This window comes from Rhinolophus sinicus, chromosome 15, assembly GCF_057876585.1.
Source record: "Rhinolophus sinicus isolate RSI-liver-muscle chromosome 15, RSI-T2T, whole genome shotgun sequence".
Lineage (NCBI taxonomy): Eukaryota > Metazoa > Chordata > Mammalia > Chiroptera > Rhinolophidae > Rhinolophus > Rhinolophus sinicus.
Genome location: NC_142515.1, coordinates 77,693,776 through 77,705,127, shown reverse-complemented (window position 1 = coordinate 77,705,127; position 11,352 = coordinate 77,693,776). Strand labels below are relative to the sequence as shown.

At 56.8% G+C, this 11,352-nt stretch overlaps 1 protein-coding gene across 6 annotated transcripts in view; it reads left to right on the top strand.

Moving 5' to 3' along the window:
- EVI5L (ecotropic viral integration site 5 like) overlaps positions 1-11,352 on the top strand; it is a 28,940-nt gene that overhangs the window by 4,079 nt on the left and 13,509 nt on the right. For 2 of the 6 annotated variants that reach the window (XM_074337732.2, XM_074337731.2), the window contains exons 1-6: positions 6,409-6,680; positions 6,799-6,982; positions 8,261-8,450; positions 8,879-9,103; positions 9,209-9,283; positions 9,934-10,059. In XM_074337732.2, coding sequence (XP_074193833.2) covers positions 6,488-6,680; positions 6,799-6,982; positions 8,261-8,450; positions 8,879-9,103; positions 9,209-9,283; positions 9,934-10,059 — 993 coding nt within the window. In that variant the 5' untranslated portion in view covers positions 6,409-6,487. Of the gene's footprint in view, positions 1-6,403; positions 6,681-6,798; positions 6,983-8,260; positions 8,451-8,878; positions 9,104-9,208; positions 9,284-9,933; positions 10,060-11,352 lie in introns of those variants that run through there. The other 4 variants (XM_074337735.2, XM_074337733.2, XM_019711951.3 and 1 more) reach the window with 3 other exon arrangements.

Genomic DNA, 11,352 nt, shown 5'->3' with positions numbered 1-11,352 from the left:
GAACTTGTTTTGGTGGCAGAAAGTAAGCTGGTGACTATACAGGGTAGCAAACTTTTTTTTTCGGTCGAAAGGGACTCCACGGGTCAGAAGGGTCCACCCCTCAGATTTTAGCCTGAAGGTATTTGCTGCTGCTGCTGCTTTTATGACCAATAATGATGATTAGAGTTTTACTGAGTTTAATCTTTAAACAGGGTCACCACGTAAGGGCTGGGCCTACTGAGGAGGGCAGGTGTGTTTATTGATTCCACAAATATCGGGTGCCTGATGGTGTGCTAGATGCTGGGATCCGGTTGGGGGCTGGACAGCCGCTTCCCTCATGGAACTTTCTAGCCAGCAGAGAGTACGTATTAGGGGCCAGCTTCTGTCCCAAATGGATTTTCGCTCAGGCATGCCTCCCAACGAAACCTGTGATGTAGGTGCTATCATTAGCCCTGTTTCCAGGTGAAGAAACTGAGGCAAAGGGCATTGTCCCCAAGATCACAGATAGAAAGTGGTAGAGGAAGGATTTGAACCCAGGCTGCTGGCTCTGAAGTCCTCACAGGAAGCCAGGAGATCTGGGATCAGTTAGCCACACACACAGCCATGATATGGGGATGTGGAAACATGCAACGTCGCCTAGAGGAGCAGCTAGAACTGGGGCAAGGGGAGGGCAGGACGTCTGAATTCCAGCTGCTGTCCTTGTTACTTAATGAGCAGCTGGCCCATGAGTGGCGTACGTCTTGCCAAGGAAAAGGACATGATATGCCAGGCCATTTTCCCTGGAGTGGGAGCCAGGCTGGGCCATGGTGGTCTGCTGGGCCAATGGGGTCACATGACATCTTTCAAGGCTTCAGATTCAGAAATGACTCTGTTCCCATAATCATTAGAGGTGGATGGTCAGTCAGGGGGAGGGGAGGGAGGGAGCCAAAACTAAAGAAAACTTGAGGCCTTTATTCCTGGAGCCTCTGAAAATACCAAGCTCTGAAAGACAGCGCGTATACACTCACGCGTCCTGTCGTTTACTGAGTGCCCACGACGCTCGGTGCTTCCCTTATATTCTTTCTACAGTAAAAGAAGGCAGAGAGAGGGGCAGCACAGTAGATCAACATAAGGCTCGGGAGTCAGAAATCCAAGTTCAAATTCTGCCCCTGGTCTAGTCGAGGGACCTTTGAGTGACCTGCTCACAGTGGCACCTCTCGTGTTAGAGCTGTCCTTTACTTTTCTGTCTGCACTGGTACAGAATCTCACTCTTTTTAATTTTTAAGATAGACTTTATTTTTTAGAACAGTTTTAGATTTACAGAAAAATTAAGATTGTACAGAGTGTTCCCGCAGAACCCAAGCCCAACTCCCCTAGCAGTAACATCTTAGGGGAGTCTGGTGCCTTCGTTACGATTAATGGACCAATACTGATGCGTTATCACTAACTATAGTCCACACTTTATTCAGATCTCCTTAGTTTTTCCCTAAGGTCCTTTTTCTGTTCCAGGACGCCATCCTGGATCCCACGTGACATTTCCTCATCATGTCTGCCTAGGCTCGTCTTGGCTGGGACAGACTTTCCTTGTTTGATGACCTTGACAGTTTTGAAGAGGACTAGTCAGGAATTTTCTAAAATGTCCCCTAATCTGGGTTTGTCACACATTTTTCTCATAGTTAAACTGGGGTGATGTGTTTTTGGGAGAAGGTGCCCTTCTCAACCCGTCATACCAAGGGCACATGCTCTTAAAATGACTTATTGCCGTTCATCTGGCTGAGCAGCACGGAAACGTTTGTCTTCATTCATTCAGCAGACATTTATGGAGCACCTAACTGATTCCCCGGTGCTATGCGAGGGGCGTGGAGCAGGAACGTTAAGAAGATAGGCCCTTGGCTCCGAATGTCCACGACCCAGTAGGGCCGGCAGACCTGTACAGAGGTCATTGCCACAGAACGTGTCCTGGGCTGGGGTGTAGGGGTAGGTATTGTCAGGGAGACAGGAGAGAAGTAAGCCAGGACACTGGAGGTGGGGGGTGGACAGGAAAGACTCCACAGAAGAAAATATTCAAACCAGGTCTTGGAGAATGCCTTTCCAGTCAGAGGGAATAGCGTGTGCTGACGTGGGCAGGAAGAAGCATGTTCTCTTGGCCGGCTGAGTGTGGTGGGGCTGGGACGCAAGAAGAGGCGAGGCTGGCAGGGCTGTGTACACCGTGCCAAAGCGTGTGGGCTCCAAGGTGCAGGAGGGAGCAGCGACAGGGTTTGGGGCAAGCAGCAGGCCTGGCCTGAGCGGTGAACAGCTGCAGCATGGACCAGGCAGGCCCACCTGCAGCCGGAGGACGGGCCGACTTTAGTCAGGAAAGAGTGGACTTGGGCGAGCATCTCCACACGGGGGCCAGGAGGGTTTCCCAAAATGCACGCCCAGTCAGCCTCCTGACTTGGCCCACAAGGCCCCCCGGGGTGTTGGCCCCTGCAGGACTGTCGAGTCACTTCTGGAGTGGCACCCGCCCCTCCCCACTGCCTCTGAACCAGGTTCCTCTGCCAGCCCACTCCGTCCCTTATCTTCTTTGTAACTGAAGTGTAATTCCCTTTTAAAGTGAACAATTCAGTGGGTCTTACTTAGTATATTCACAAAGTTGTGCAACAGTCACCACTGTCTGATTCCAGAACACTTCATTACTCCAAAAAGAAATCCTGTACGCAGTTTCTCACCTATTCTCACCACCCACCAGGCCCCAGCTCCCAGCAACCACTAATCAACTTTCTACCTCTAAGGACCTACCTGTGCTGGACATTTCATGTAAATGGAATCGTGTCACTTGCAGTCTTTCATGTCTGCCTTCTTTCACTCTGCATCATGCCTTTGAGGTCCATCCATGTTGTAGCACATACCAGAGCTTCCTTCCTTTTCATGGCTGAATAATACTCCATTGTATGAATAGACCACATTTTGTGTATCCATCATCTGTCGGTGGACACTTGGGTTGTGTGCACTTGTTGACTATTGTGAATAGTGCTGCTCCAAACAGTCATGGATAAGTTTTCGTGTGGATACATGTCTTCCATTCTCTGGGGTAGACACCTAGGGGTGGAATTGCTGGGTCATATGGTGACGCTGTTTAACTTTTTGAGGAGCTGCCAGACTGTTGACCGCTCTACCTAATCCTTTATTCCAAGCGTTTCTCTCAATCTGTAATAGAAAGTTTGGATGACCGTTTCTTGGTCTCTTCCCCCTGTATCCTCTGAGTGGGCAGAGACTGTGCTCTTTCCCCACCAGCCTTCAGTCCTCAGCATGCTGCCTGGCACCTGGGTGGGCAGATGGGTTCGATTCCTCAAAAATTTCTCAACTCTTAAGTCATACCAGATTCAGCAGGGGACACTGTAGTAGTGGTAAATCACCCCGAGAGGAGAGTGGTGATTCCTGCCTCGGCGGAGGGTCTGATGGAGACGTTCAGGAGCCAGTTGTCAATCTCAGCCAGTGCTTGGGAGTCAGAAAAAGCTGGGAACGGAGATGTCACAATCGCCGACATATATTTGGTCATTTAGCCATGAGAATGAATAACCAAGGGCTGAGGCAGGGCCTGCAGGGAAAGAGGCACTGTGCAGGAGACTGGGAAGCCCTGGGTAGAGAGGCAGGAAACTCAGGAGCCCTGCCTCTTAGAAACTGCATGGGAGAGAACTTCACAAAGGGGGAGGTATGACCAGCAGTGTCCAGTACCCCTGAGAGGAGAGAGGGAGAGGGAGAAATAGGTGGGAGACATCTGGCATCTGGACGTTTCTGCCCCCATATCCCCCATTCCAGCTCACCAGCTCAGTCTCTTCCCACCCCTCTGGCTTGGCTTAGCTTCCGAAGCCATGGGCTGCCCTCTGGGAGCATGGCAGATGGTGGTGCCAGCAGGGGCAGGGTTAGGGGGCCCACTACCCACTCTGTGGGGGCCAGGATCCCCCTTTGGGTGGCTGAGGTAGAGCAAAGGCAAAGGGCATTGAAGTTGGGGACATTGAGAGGGGACCTATGTGTGGATCTCAGACGAGGTGGCCCCTCAACACTTGAGGGGATCTGCCTTGTCTCTGTGCCCATCCAGCAAGGGAGGAATGGGTGCATACCCTGTGGAGATGGGGTCTTGTCACCTCATTCCACTCTATGTCCCATGCCTACAACAGCTCCTGGCCCTCAGACGGCCCTCGGTAAGTGCCAGGGAAGGAATGGTTGAGCCAGTAAGAGTTATGGTGCTCCAGAGAGGGAGGCAGGGCTGCCCGCACAGCTGGGATGGCAGCAAGCCAGGGTCCAGGCCAATCTCCTCTGTTACAAGGGTGGCGAGGTCTGGTCAGTGCAGAAAGTGTGCATGTGTGTGTGCATGCAAGAGTATGCATGGATGTGAGATAGTGTGTGAATGTGTGTGCATCTAAGTGTGTCTGTGTATGGGTGTGAGATTGTGTGTTCGTGTGAATGTGAAGGTATATGAGAAGGTGTCTCCTGCATATCTGACTGTGAGTTGGGTGTGGGTGTGAGTGTGTGTACCTGCCTATATGAGTGAATAAGTGTGTCTGTGTGAGTGTGTGTGTGTGTTCATCAGGAGGATGGCTCTCAGGGCCAGGCAGTGTTGAGAGAGTCTGGGGATGAGTCAAGGGAAAGATCCTGAGGGATCAGAAGTTTCTGTCGCTCAGACTGCAAATTTCAGCCCTGTGTAATGAGTCAAATCTATTTCCTGTACGAAATACACATTAATATGTGATACATAGCCAAACACACTCTGCTAGTAGATGGTTCTTGGTGTTTTTATAATCAGAAACCCAGACCGGAACCATTTTCTCGGGTTCTTTCGGGGAGGGGGCAGGCTCATGCAATATAAGGCCCCCACTGCTCCCTAAATCCAGCTGTACTTCTGAGGCTCTAATTCTCACCTGCACCACCTGGCCCCACCGCCCAACTCTGAAGCTGGGATACCCACGCGGCCTGCCCAGCCCCTCCCTGCCGGAGAGATCCTACCGGGTCAGCACTTCTTGTCCACAGCACAGACGTTATTCTGCAGGGGGCCCTGGAGCAGCCCCCGCGGTCCTTCTTTCAGGAGCGATGAACTCCTGGCTTGGTGGTGCACGTGGCTTGGTCTTTGGAGCAGGTGGTCCCCGGCTGGCTGAGCAATGCAAGCAAGAGGCCTTCCGGTTCTGCCAGGAGTTGCCACTTAGAGTTTGTACAACTCCTGGGGAGGGAGGGTTGTGGGCCACCCACAAGGTAGAAGAAGAATGCACCCCCCACCCATGACAGGGCAGAAGGGAGGCCAGCACAATGGAAGGAGGACAAGGTCAAATCCAGCCAATCCCTGAGCCCGTGGGTATTGGCTGGAGGCTGAGCTCAGGCTGCAGGAAGGTACCTAGTGACCTAAGCGTAGCCAGGCAGGTGTAAAGGGAGGGGTCTGCTGTCATCCTTTACTATCTCCCTGCCCCCTGGGGGGCCAGTTCCCCCCTCTCCAGGGACTGGGCAAAGACCCCTGCAAGCTAACCTGTCAGACCCAGGTCAGGTGGGTCCAAAGGCACATAGTGGACCGCTGGTACTGACAGTGGGCACGAAGTGGCAGTGGGGGAGCAGGGTCATCTACCTGCTTCTATGGCCCTGGGGAGCCCTGTTTCCTCACAGGTGCTAGCCTGGGCTCAGCAAAGTAGCATGATTGAGCAGAAGGAGCGCGGTCCCCAGCTCCTAGTGGCCTTCCCTTTCATAGCCGTTCCTGACCCCTAGGACCTCCCACCTGGGTGATGCCAAGCCCTGCAGGCATAGCAGAACCCAGAGCCCTGCTTCCCAGCTAGCCCTCAGCCCTGGCCTAGGGATGGGTAATAATGGCCAAAGTTTGTGGAGCGATCACTGAGTATCAAGCACTATTCTTACACATCATGCGCAGTAGCTTGCTCAGTTCTCACAGCCACCCTCTGGGGTCAGTCCTGTATGATCCTCAGTCTGTGCAGACTCAGAGAAGCCAAGTGACTGCCCCAAAGCCACACAGCTGGTTGAGGGGGTGCCACGCTTTTGGCACACGTCCATCTGAGTCCAGAGCTTTAGCTGTGCTGCCTCTCATGGGGCTGGCATAAGGCAAGGCCAGTGTCCTCGGAGCCCCCGGGAGGGTGGGCCCAGACTACCCCCAGGAAGAATAAGAGAGATGACCTGGCATCTGCGTGGCACATGGCCAGCCACGATCAGCATACCCATCAGAGCCTGCAGCTCTCACTCTGTGTCAGCCAGGGCACGGATTTCCAGCACTTTGACGCGTCTCTGGCTTCCTAGCCCAAAGGGAGTCAACACTTCCGGGCACTGGCAGCACCGACAATTTATCAGTAGGGAATAATTGCTTCTGGCTGTGCCAGCAGCGCACTTTGGTTGATGAGACAGGAAAGGTCAAATGCTGAGGCAGGACTCCCCGGGTAGGCCACAGTAGGGCACGGGGAGCAAGACGGTCAGGAAGGGCTGCCAAAGCAGGACTCCTGTGCCCCAAGGTCCCAGCAGGGGCTCTGAGTGACGGGAGCCTCGGCCCGGCAGCCTGCTGAAGATGAATGTGGCGTCGAGCCTTGGCCTTCATAGGACAGCTCGGGCCCTGGCGTGGCTTCCGAGCTCGTTCAGGCATCTGGACGGCACAGGCAGGGATCCCAGCAGCCAGCGTCTGGAGTACAAGGCCATGGAGCGGCTGTCAGCTAGGCTGGGGTGCATAGGAACGAGGGGTGCACCGAGTGGACAGGCCACAGGTGGGGAGCCCAGAGTGATGAAATGTCCCCAGGTGAGCAGCAGGCTCATTTGGCCCAGAGCTGGCAGGAGAGGGCGGGCACTCAACCCAGTGCTGACCACATGTGTCCCCGCCCCCAGACAGAACTGTGACCTGGCCCTGCTCGCAGCTGATCCGCCTGCCCACCATGGCAAGCCCCACTCTGAGCCCCGACTCCTCGTCCCAGGAGGCCCTGTCAGCCCCCACCTGCTCCCCTACCTCTGACTCTGAGAACCTCAGCCCCGATGAGCTGGAGCTGCTGGCCAAGCTTGAAGAGCAGAACCGGTGAGTTGGGGTTTGAAGGTTGGGAAGGGAATGCACGGGGGCAGCTTGGGCCCCAAACAGAAGTTTCTGGTTGTCCCCTCCGCCTCACACTCAGAATTGAGCCCAGCCCTGGGCAAAGGAAGGGTTCCTACCAGAGACAAGGGACGTCTTCTGTCATCCTCCTAACCCTGGGTGAACAGAGTTCCCCATTCAGATGGAGACCGAGGTTTCCAGAGGCAGAGTGGATCTGTGAACCTGGCCGTGCCTCACAAGCCTTTGTCAGCCGGAGGAGTAAAGCCTCTGACTCTGGAGGCAGGCGTTCCCACCTTCCTCCTCTGGCCCTCCCCTTGTTTTAAAATGTGGCTTTATTACCATTCAGCTCTGGTGAGGTGGACAGATGAGGAGAGGACTGCCGTAGGAAAGATAGTTGTCACTCACAGGCCCCTAGAAGCAGGAAGCAGGACACCCCATGCAGGGCCCCACAGGGAGGCACCATGGTTGGTCAGGAGGCCGAGGGAGCCAGGGGGAAATGCGGGCCAGAGCCTCTATTGTGGTTTCTGAGGGAAGGCACGGGTGACGCAGGGGAAACAGGCCTGGAACTGACTGGTTTGAATAATTTCAGCGGGCTCTGGGGCATAGGGGCTGGCCCTAGCTGTCTGGCACCTGGCCCAGGGGTGACCAGGACAGAGATAGTGGCCCCTGAATGTGAGAGCCTGATAATGGAGGTGGTGGGTTTGTGGGTTCTAGATTGGTTGGTTTGCACATGGAAGAGGCACGGTCGGTGAGTCCCTAACTATCTCTAAGAATTAGCTAAGCCAGGGATGGGCAGTCCCTCTAGTGTCAGCAAGGCCCCAGCTGTCAAAGCATCAGAAACCCAGGGTTCATATAGCCCCTCGTTTGCTGGTCGCCCCCAGCCAGTGTCTCACCCACTCTGTGCCTCATCTGTAAAGCGTGGATCTTGACAAAACCTGCCCTACAGGGTTGGTACGAGACTCCATGAGCTGACCCACATGTTTCTCAGCCCAGTGCTGGGCACAGAATAGGACAAATGAATGGTAGCCTCTCTAGGGGCAGAAAGATGGACCACGGCTCAGAGAGGTTAGGGCACCGGCCAAGGTCACTGGGCAAGGACTACACAGCAAGAACAACTTAGACCCAATCCCTAGTGGCCTCTGGAAGCCCCAGGAGGAAGGGCCGGGTTCCCCAGCAGCCCCCTGGCCCCAGGGAGGCACTGGAGCCCAGGGACCGGTGGGAGGTGCCTGCAGCCCAGACCTGCCTCCACCCGCCCGCCCCTCCTAGGCTCCTGGAGGCCGACTCCAAGTCCATGCGCTCCATGAATGGCTCCCGGCGGAACAGCGGCTCCTCGCTGGTGTCCAGTTCCTCTGCCTCCTCCAACCTCAGCCACCTGGAGGAGGACACGTGGATCCTATGGGGCCGAATCGCCAACGAGTGGGAGGAGTGGCGGCGCAGGAAGGAGAAGCTGCTTAAGGTGGCAGGGGTGGTGGGGCTGGGCAGGCGGCCCAGGGCCAAGGGGCAGATGGCGGGTGGCTGGCCTGGTCACGTGGCCGCCAGACAGCAGTACCGGGGTCTGTCAGGGACCCCGGCATAGGCAAAGGGGCAAAAGTGCAGGCGTGCAGGCAGTTTCAGGGGACCTTGCCAGGGCCGGGGGAGGGGAGACAGTGTGGGTGGGACTGGCCAGGCCTGTGTGTGTCGTGCCCCCCCACCCCATGTTCCATGACAGACGTGGGGCAGCACATGCAGCAGTGTGGATTCCATCTGCAGTGCAAAGGCTCAGCCGAGCTCTGGGCCACACGTGATGTGGGCAAGCCCCTTCTCAGGGCTGCACTAGGTGGCCGCAGGGAGGCTGCATGGGGACGGCGTCCAGCCTGGCCTCCCGCTCCCCCGCCCTGCCCCCAGGAGCTGATCCGCAAGGGCATCCCGCATCACTTCCGGGCCATCGTGTGGCAGCTCCTGTGCAGTGCCACGGACATGCCCGTCAAGAACCAGTACTCGGAGCTGCTCAAGATGTCCTCGCCGTGCGAGAAGCTGATCCGCAGGGACATTGCCCGCACCTACCCGGAGCATGAGTTCTTCAAGGGCCAGGACAGCCTGGGCCAGGAGGTCCTCTTCAATGTCATGAAGGTGAGGCCCCCGCTGCCCTCTGGCCCTGCACGCAGAAGCACTGTCCATCGGCCTGCTGTCACCGGGCCTGGCAGGGCCTGCCCTAACGCTCACGTTCCCTTGCAGGCATACTCCCTGGTGGACCGGGAGGTGGGCTACTGCCAGGGCAGCGCCTTCATCGTGGGCCTTCTCCTCATGCAGGTAGGTGGCCGGGGCCAGGCCCATGGCAGGGGCCAGCCCGTCCGGGCTCTGCTTCCAGGAGGCGGACAAAAGCAGTGTTCCCTCCATCTAGTGTCCCAGAGTCAGAGCCTCCTTCTCCATCCACCTATGACCTCTGACAGGCCCCGGGCCAGGCCCCAGTGGGTAGACGCAGAGGGGCTGACCGCCTTCTTGTCCATTGTACCATCCAGGGGCTGAGGGGCAGACCGTCCTACTCAGCCACCTCCCAGGGTTGGTCACAGAACTCCAGCGGGGGACTCAGGCCGGACTGTGTGGAGTTTATGGGGATGGAGGTTTCGTCCAGAGAACCCAGCAGGCTTAGGAACAGGAGAGCGGAGACGCTGGGAGAGGCTGTGGATGTGGCCACACCAGGGACTCAAGTCCCAGCTCCACTGTTCCTGCCAGGAGGTCTTCGGCAGGTGATTTCGGCCTCAGGAGGTTTCTCATCAGTAAACAAGGGTGACGATATTTACCAGAGGTTCATTGTGAGAGTCCAGGCAGCCCACACAGTCTGTGTTCAAGAAATGTAACTGGAGCAGAGACAGGCCAGCGCTGTACTGGAAGAGCAGCAAGCGCCCCCCACCCCCAGAGCCTGCCCACACTCACGCACGCCCCTGCCCGCCCCCCCGCAGATGCCTGAGGAGGAGGCCTTCTGCGTGTTCGTGCGGCTGATGCAGGAGTACCGCCTGCGGGAGCTCTTCAAGCCCAGCATGGCTGAACTGGGGCTATGCATCTACCAGTTTGAGTACATGCTGCAGGTGAGGCACCCTGTGCAGCCCACACACGGGGCACTAACCTGGGCTGTCCCAGTGCGACTCTGAAAATTCCAGGGCTGAGAACTCAAGTCCAGACATCGCAGCTCAGAAGAGAGCTCTAGTCCCCGGGGGCTGTGTGGCACTGCCCCCAAGCAGGCTTAGAGTGACAGGGCAGAACTAGCCACTTACCATGGGAGCTCCTGAGAGCTCGGGGCTCTCAGCTGGAGGGCAGAGGCGTCTAGCTGGCTCTCCTCAGACACACCGATGACCCCCTTCCTGTCTGCTCCCAGGGTGGCGGGAGGAAGGAAAGTGTTGTCTGCCTGCCTTTGATGATTACCAGAGAGCTGCAGACTTCTCTGTTTATAAATAGCAGCCCCCGCAGGGCCTGCTCCTGGCTGGCAGACAGAGCTGAGTGTGTATACAAGCGTGCGCACGCACGCACACACACCCCTCAGCCTGCTCCGAAGCCTGTCACAGGTGGGGCTGTGCAGCTCTGTGCAGCAGTGGGCAGGGGGACGGGAGGGCTGGCCCCAGGATACACCTCGTCCTCAAGCCTGGAGGACTGGGAGGGGCTGTCACGTAAGGGCACCTGGTCGGGCCAGCTAGCAGGGGACCCAGGCTTGCAGAGAAGAAGCGGCACCACCCCTGGCTGCTTAGCCAAAAGCCCCCAAGCAAAGTAGCTGGACGGCACCAGGGAGCCACTGGGTCTGGGAGGAAGCCCAGGGTAGGTGGTAGGGCGAAGAGAACCACCTGAGTCCCTTCTCCCAGTGAAGGGCATCCAGGGAATCCTAATGCCTTCTCCAGCCTGTTTCCCCAGTTGCTGTCACTTTGCAGCCGTCTAAAGTTCAGGCCACTCAGGCATCCCCTGAGCATTGCTGGGTACAGAACATGATGTGGGAAGCTGTGGGGGGACACAGCGACTGGCGGAATACAGGGTGAGCCGCAATGGGCTCACTCTCTGGGTGACCTTGCAGAGTTATGTAAAACCATCTCGCGCCTCAGAAGCCCCCTGTCCACCAGTCGTAAGGATCCCATGAGCCGGGAGGAGAGCAGCTGGGCCAGCACCTGTGAGCTGCTGCTACTTCTACCGCCCCTGCCTGCATCCCCACTTCATGCTACTCAGAGCTCTGGGGTGCTTCAGCCTCACCCAAACATAGTGCTGAGGGCGCACAGAAGAAGGGAGCCAAGGGCTGCCCAAGGCAGATCAGGGAAGGCTTCCTGGAGGCAAGGGTGCCAAGGCCTAGCACTTGCGGGTGGAGGGAGCCTGTGGGCATGAACAGCTGTGCCCAGGGCTGT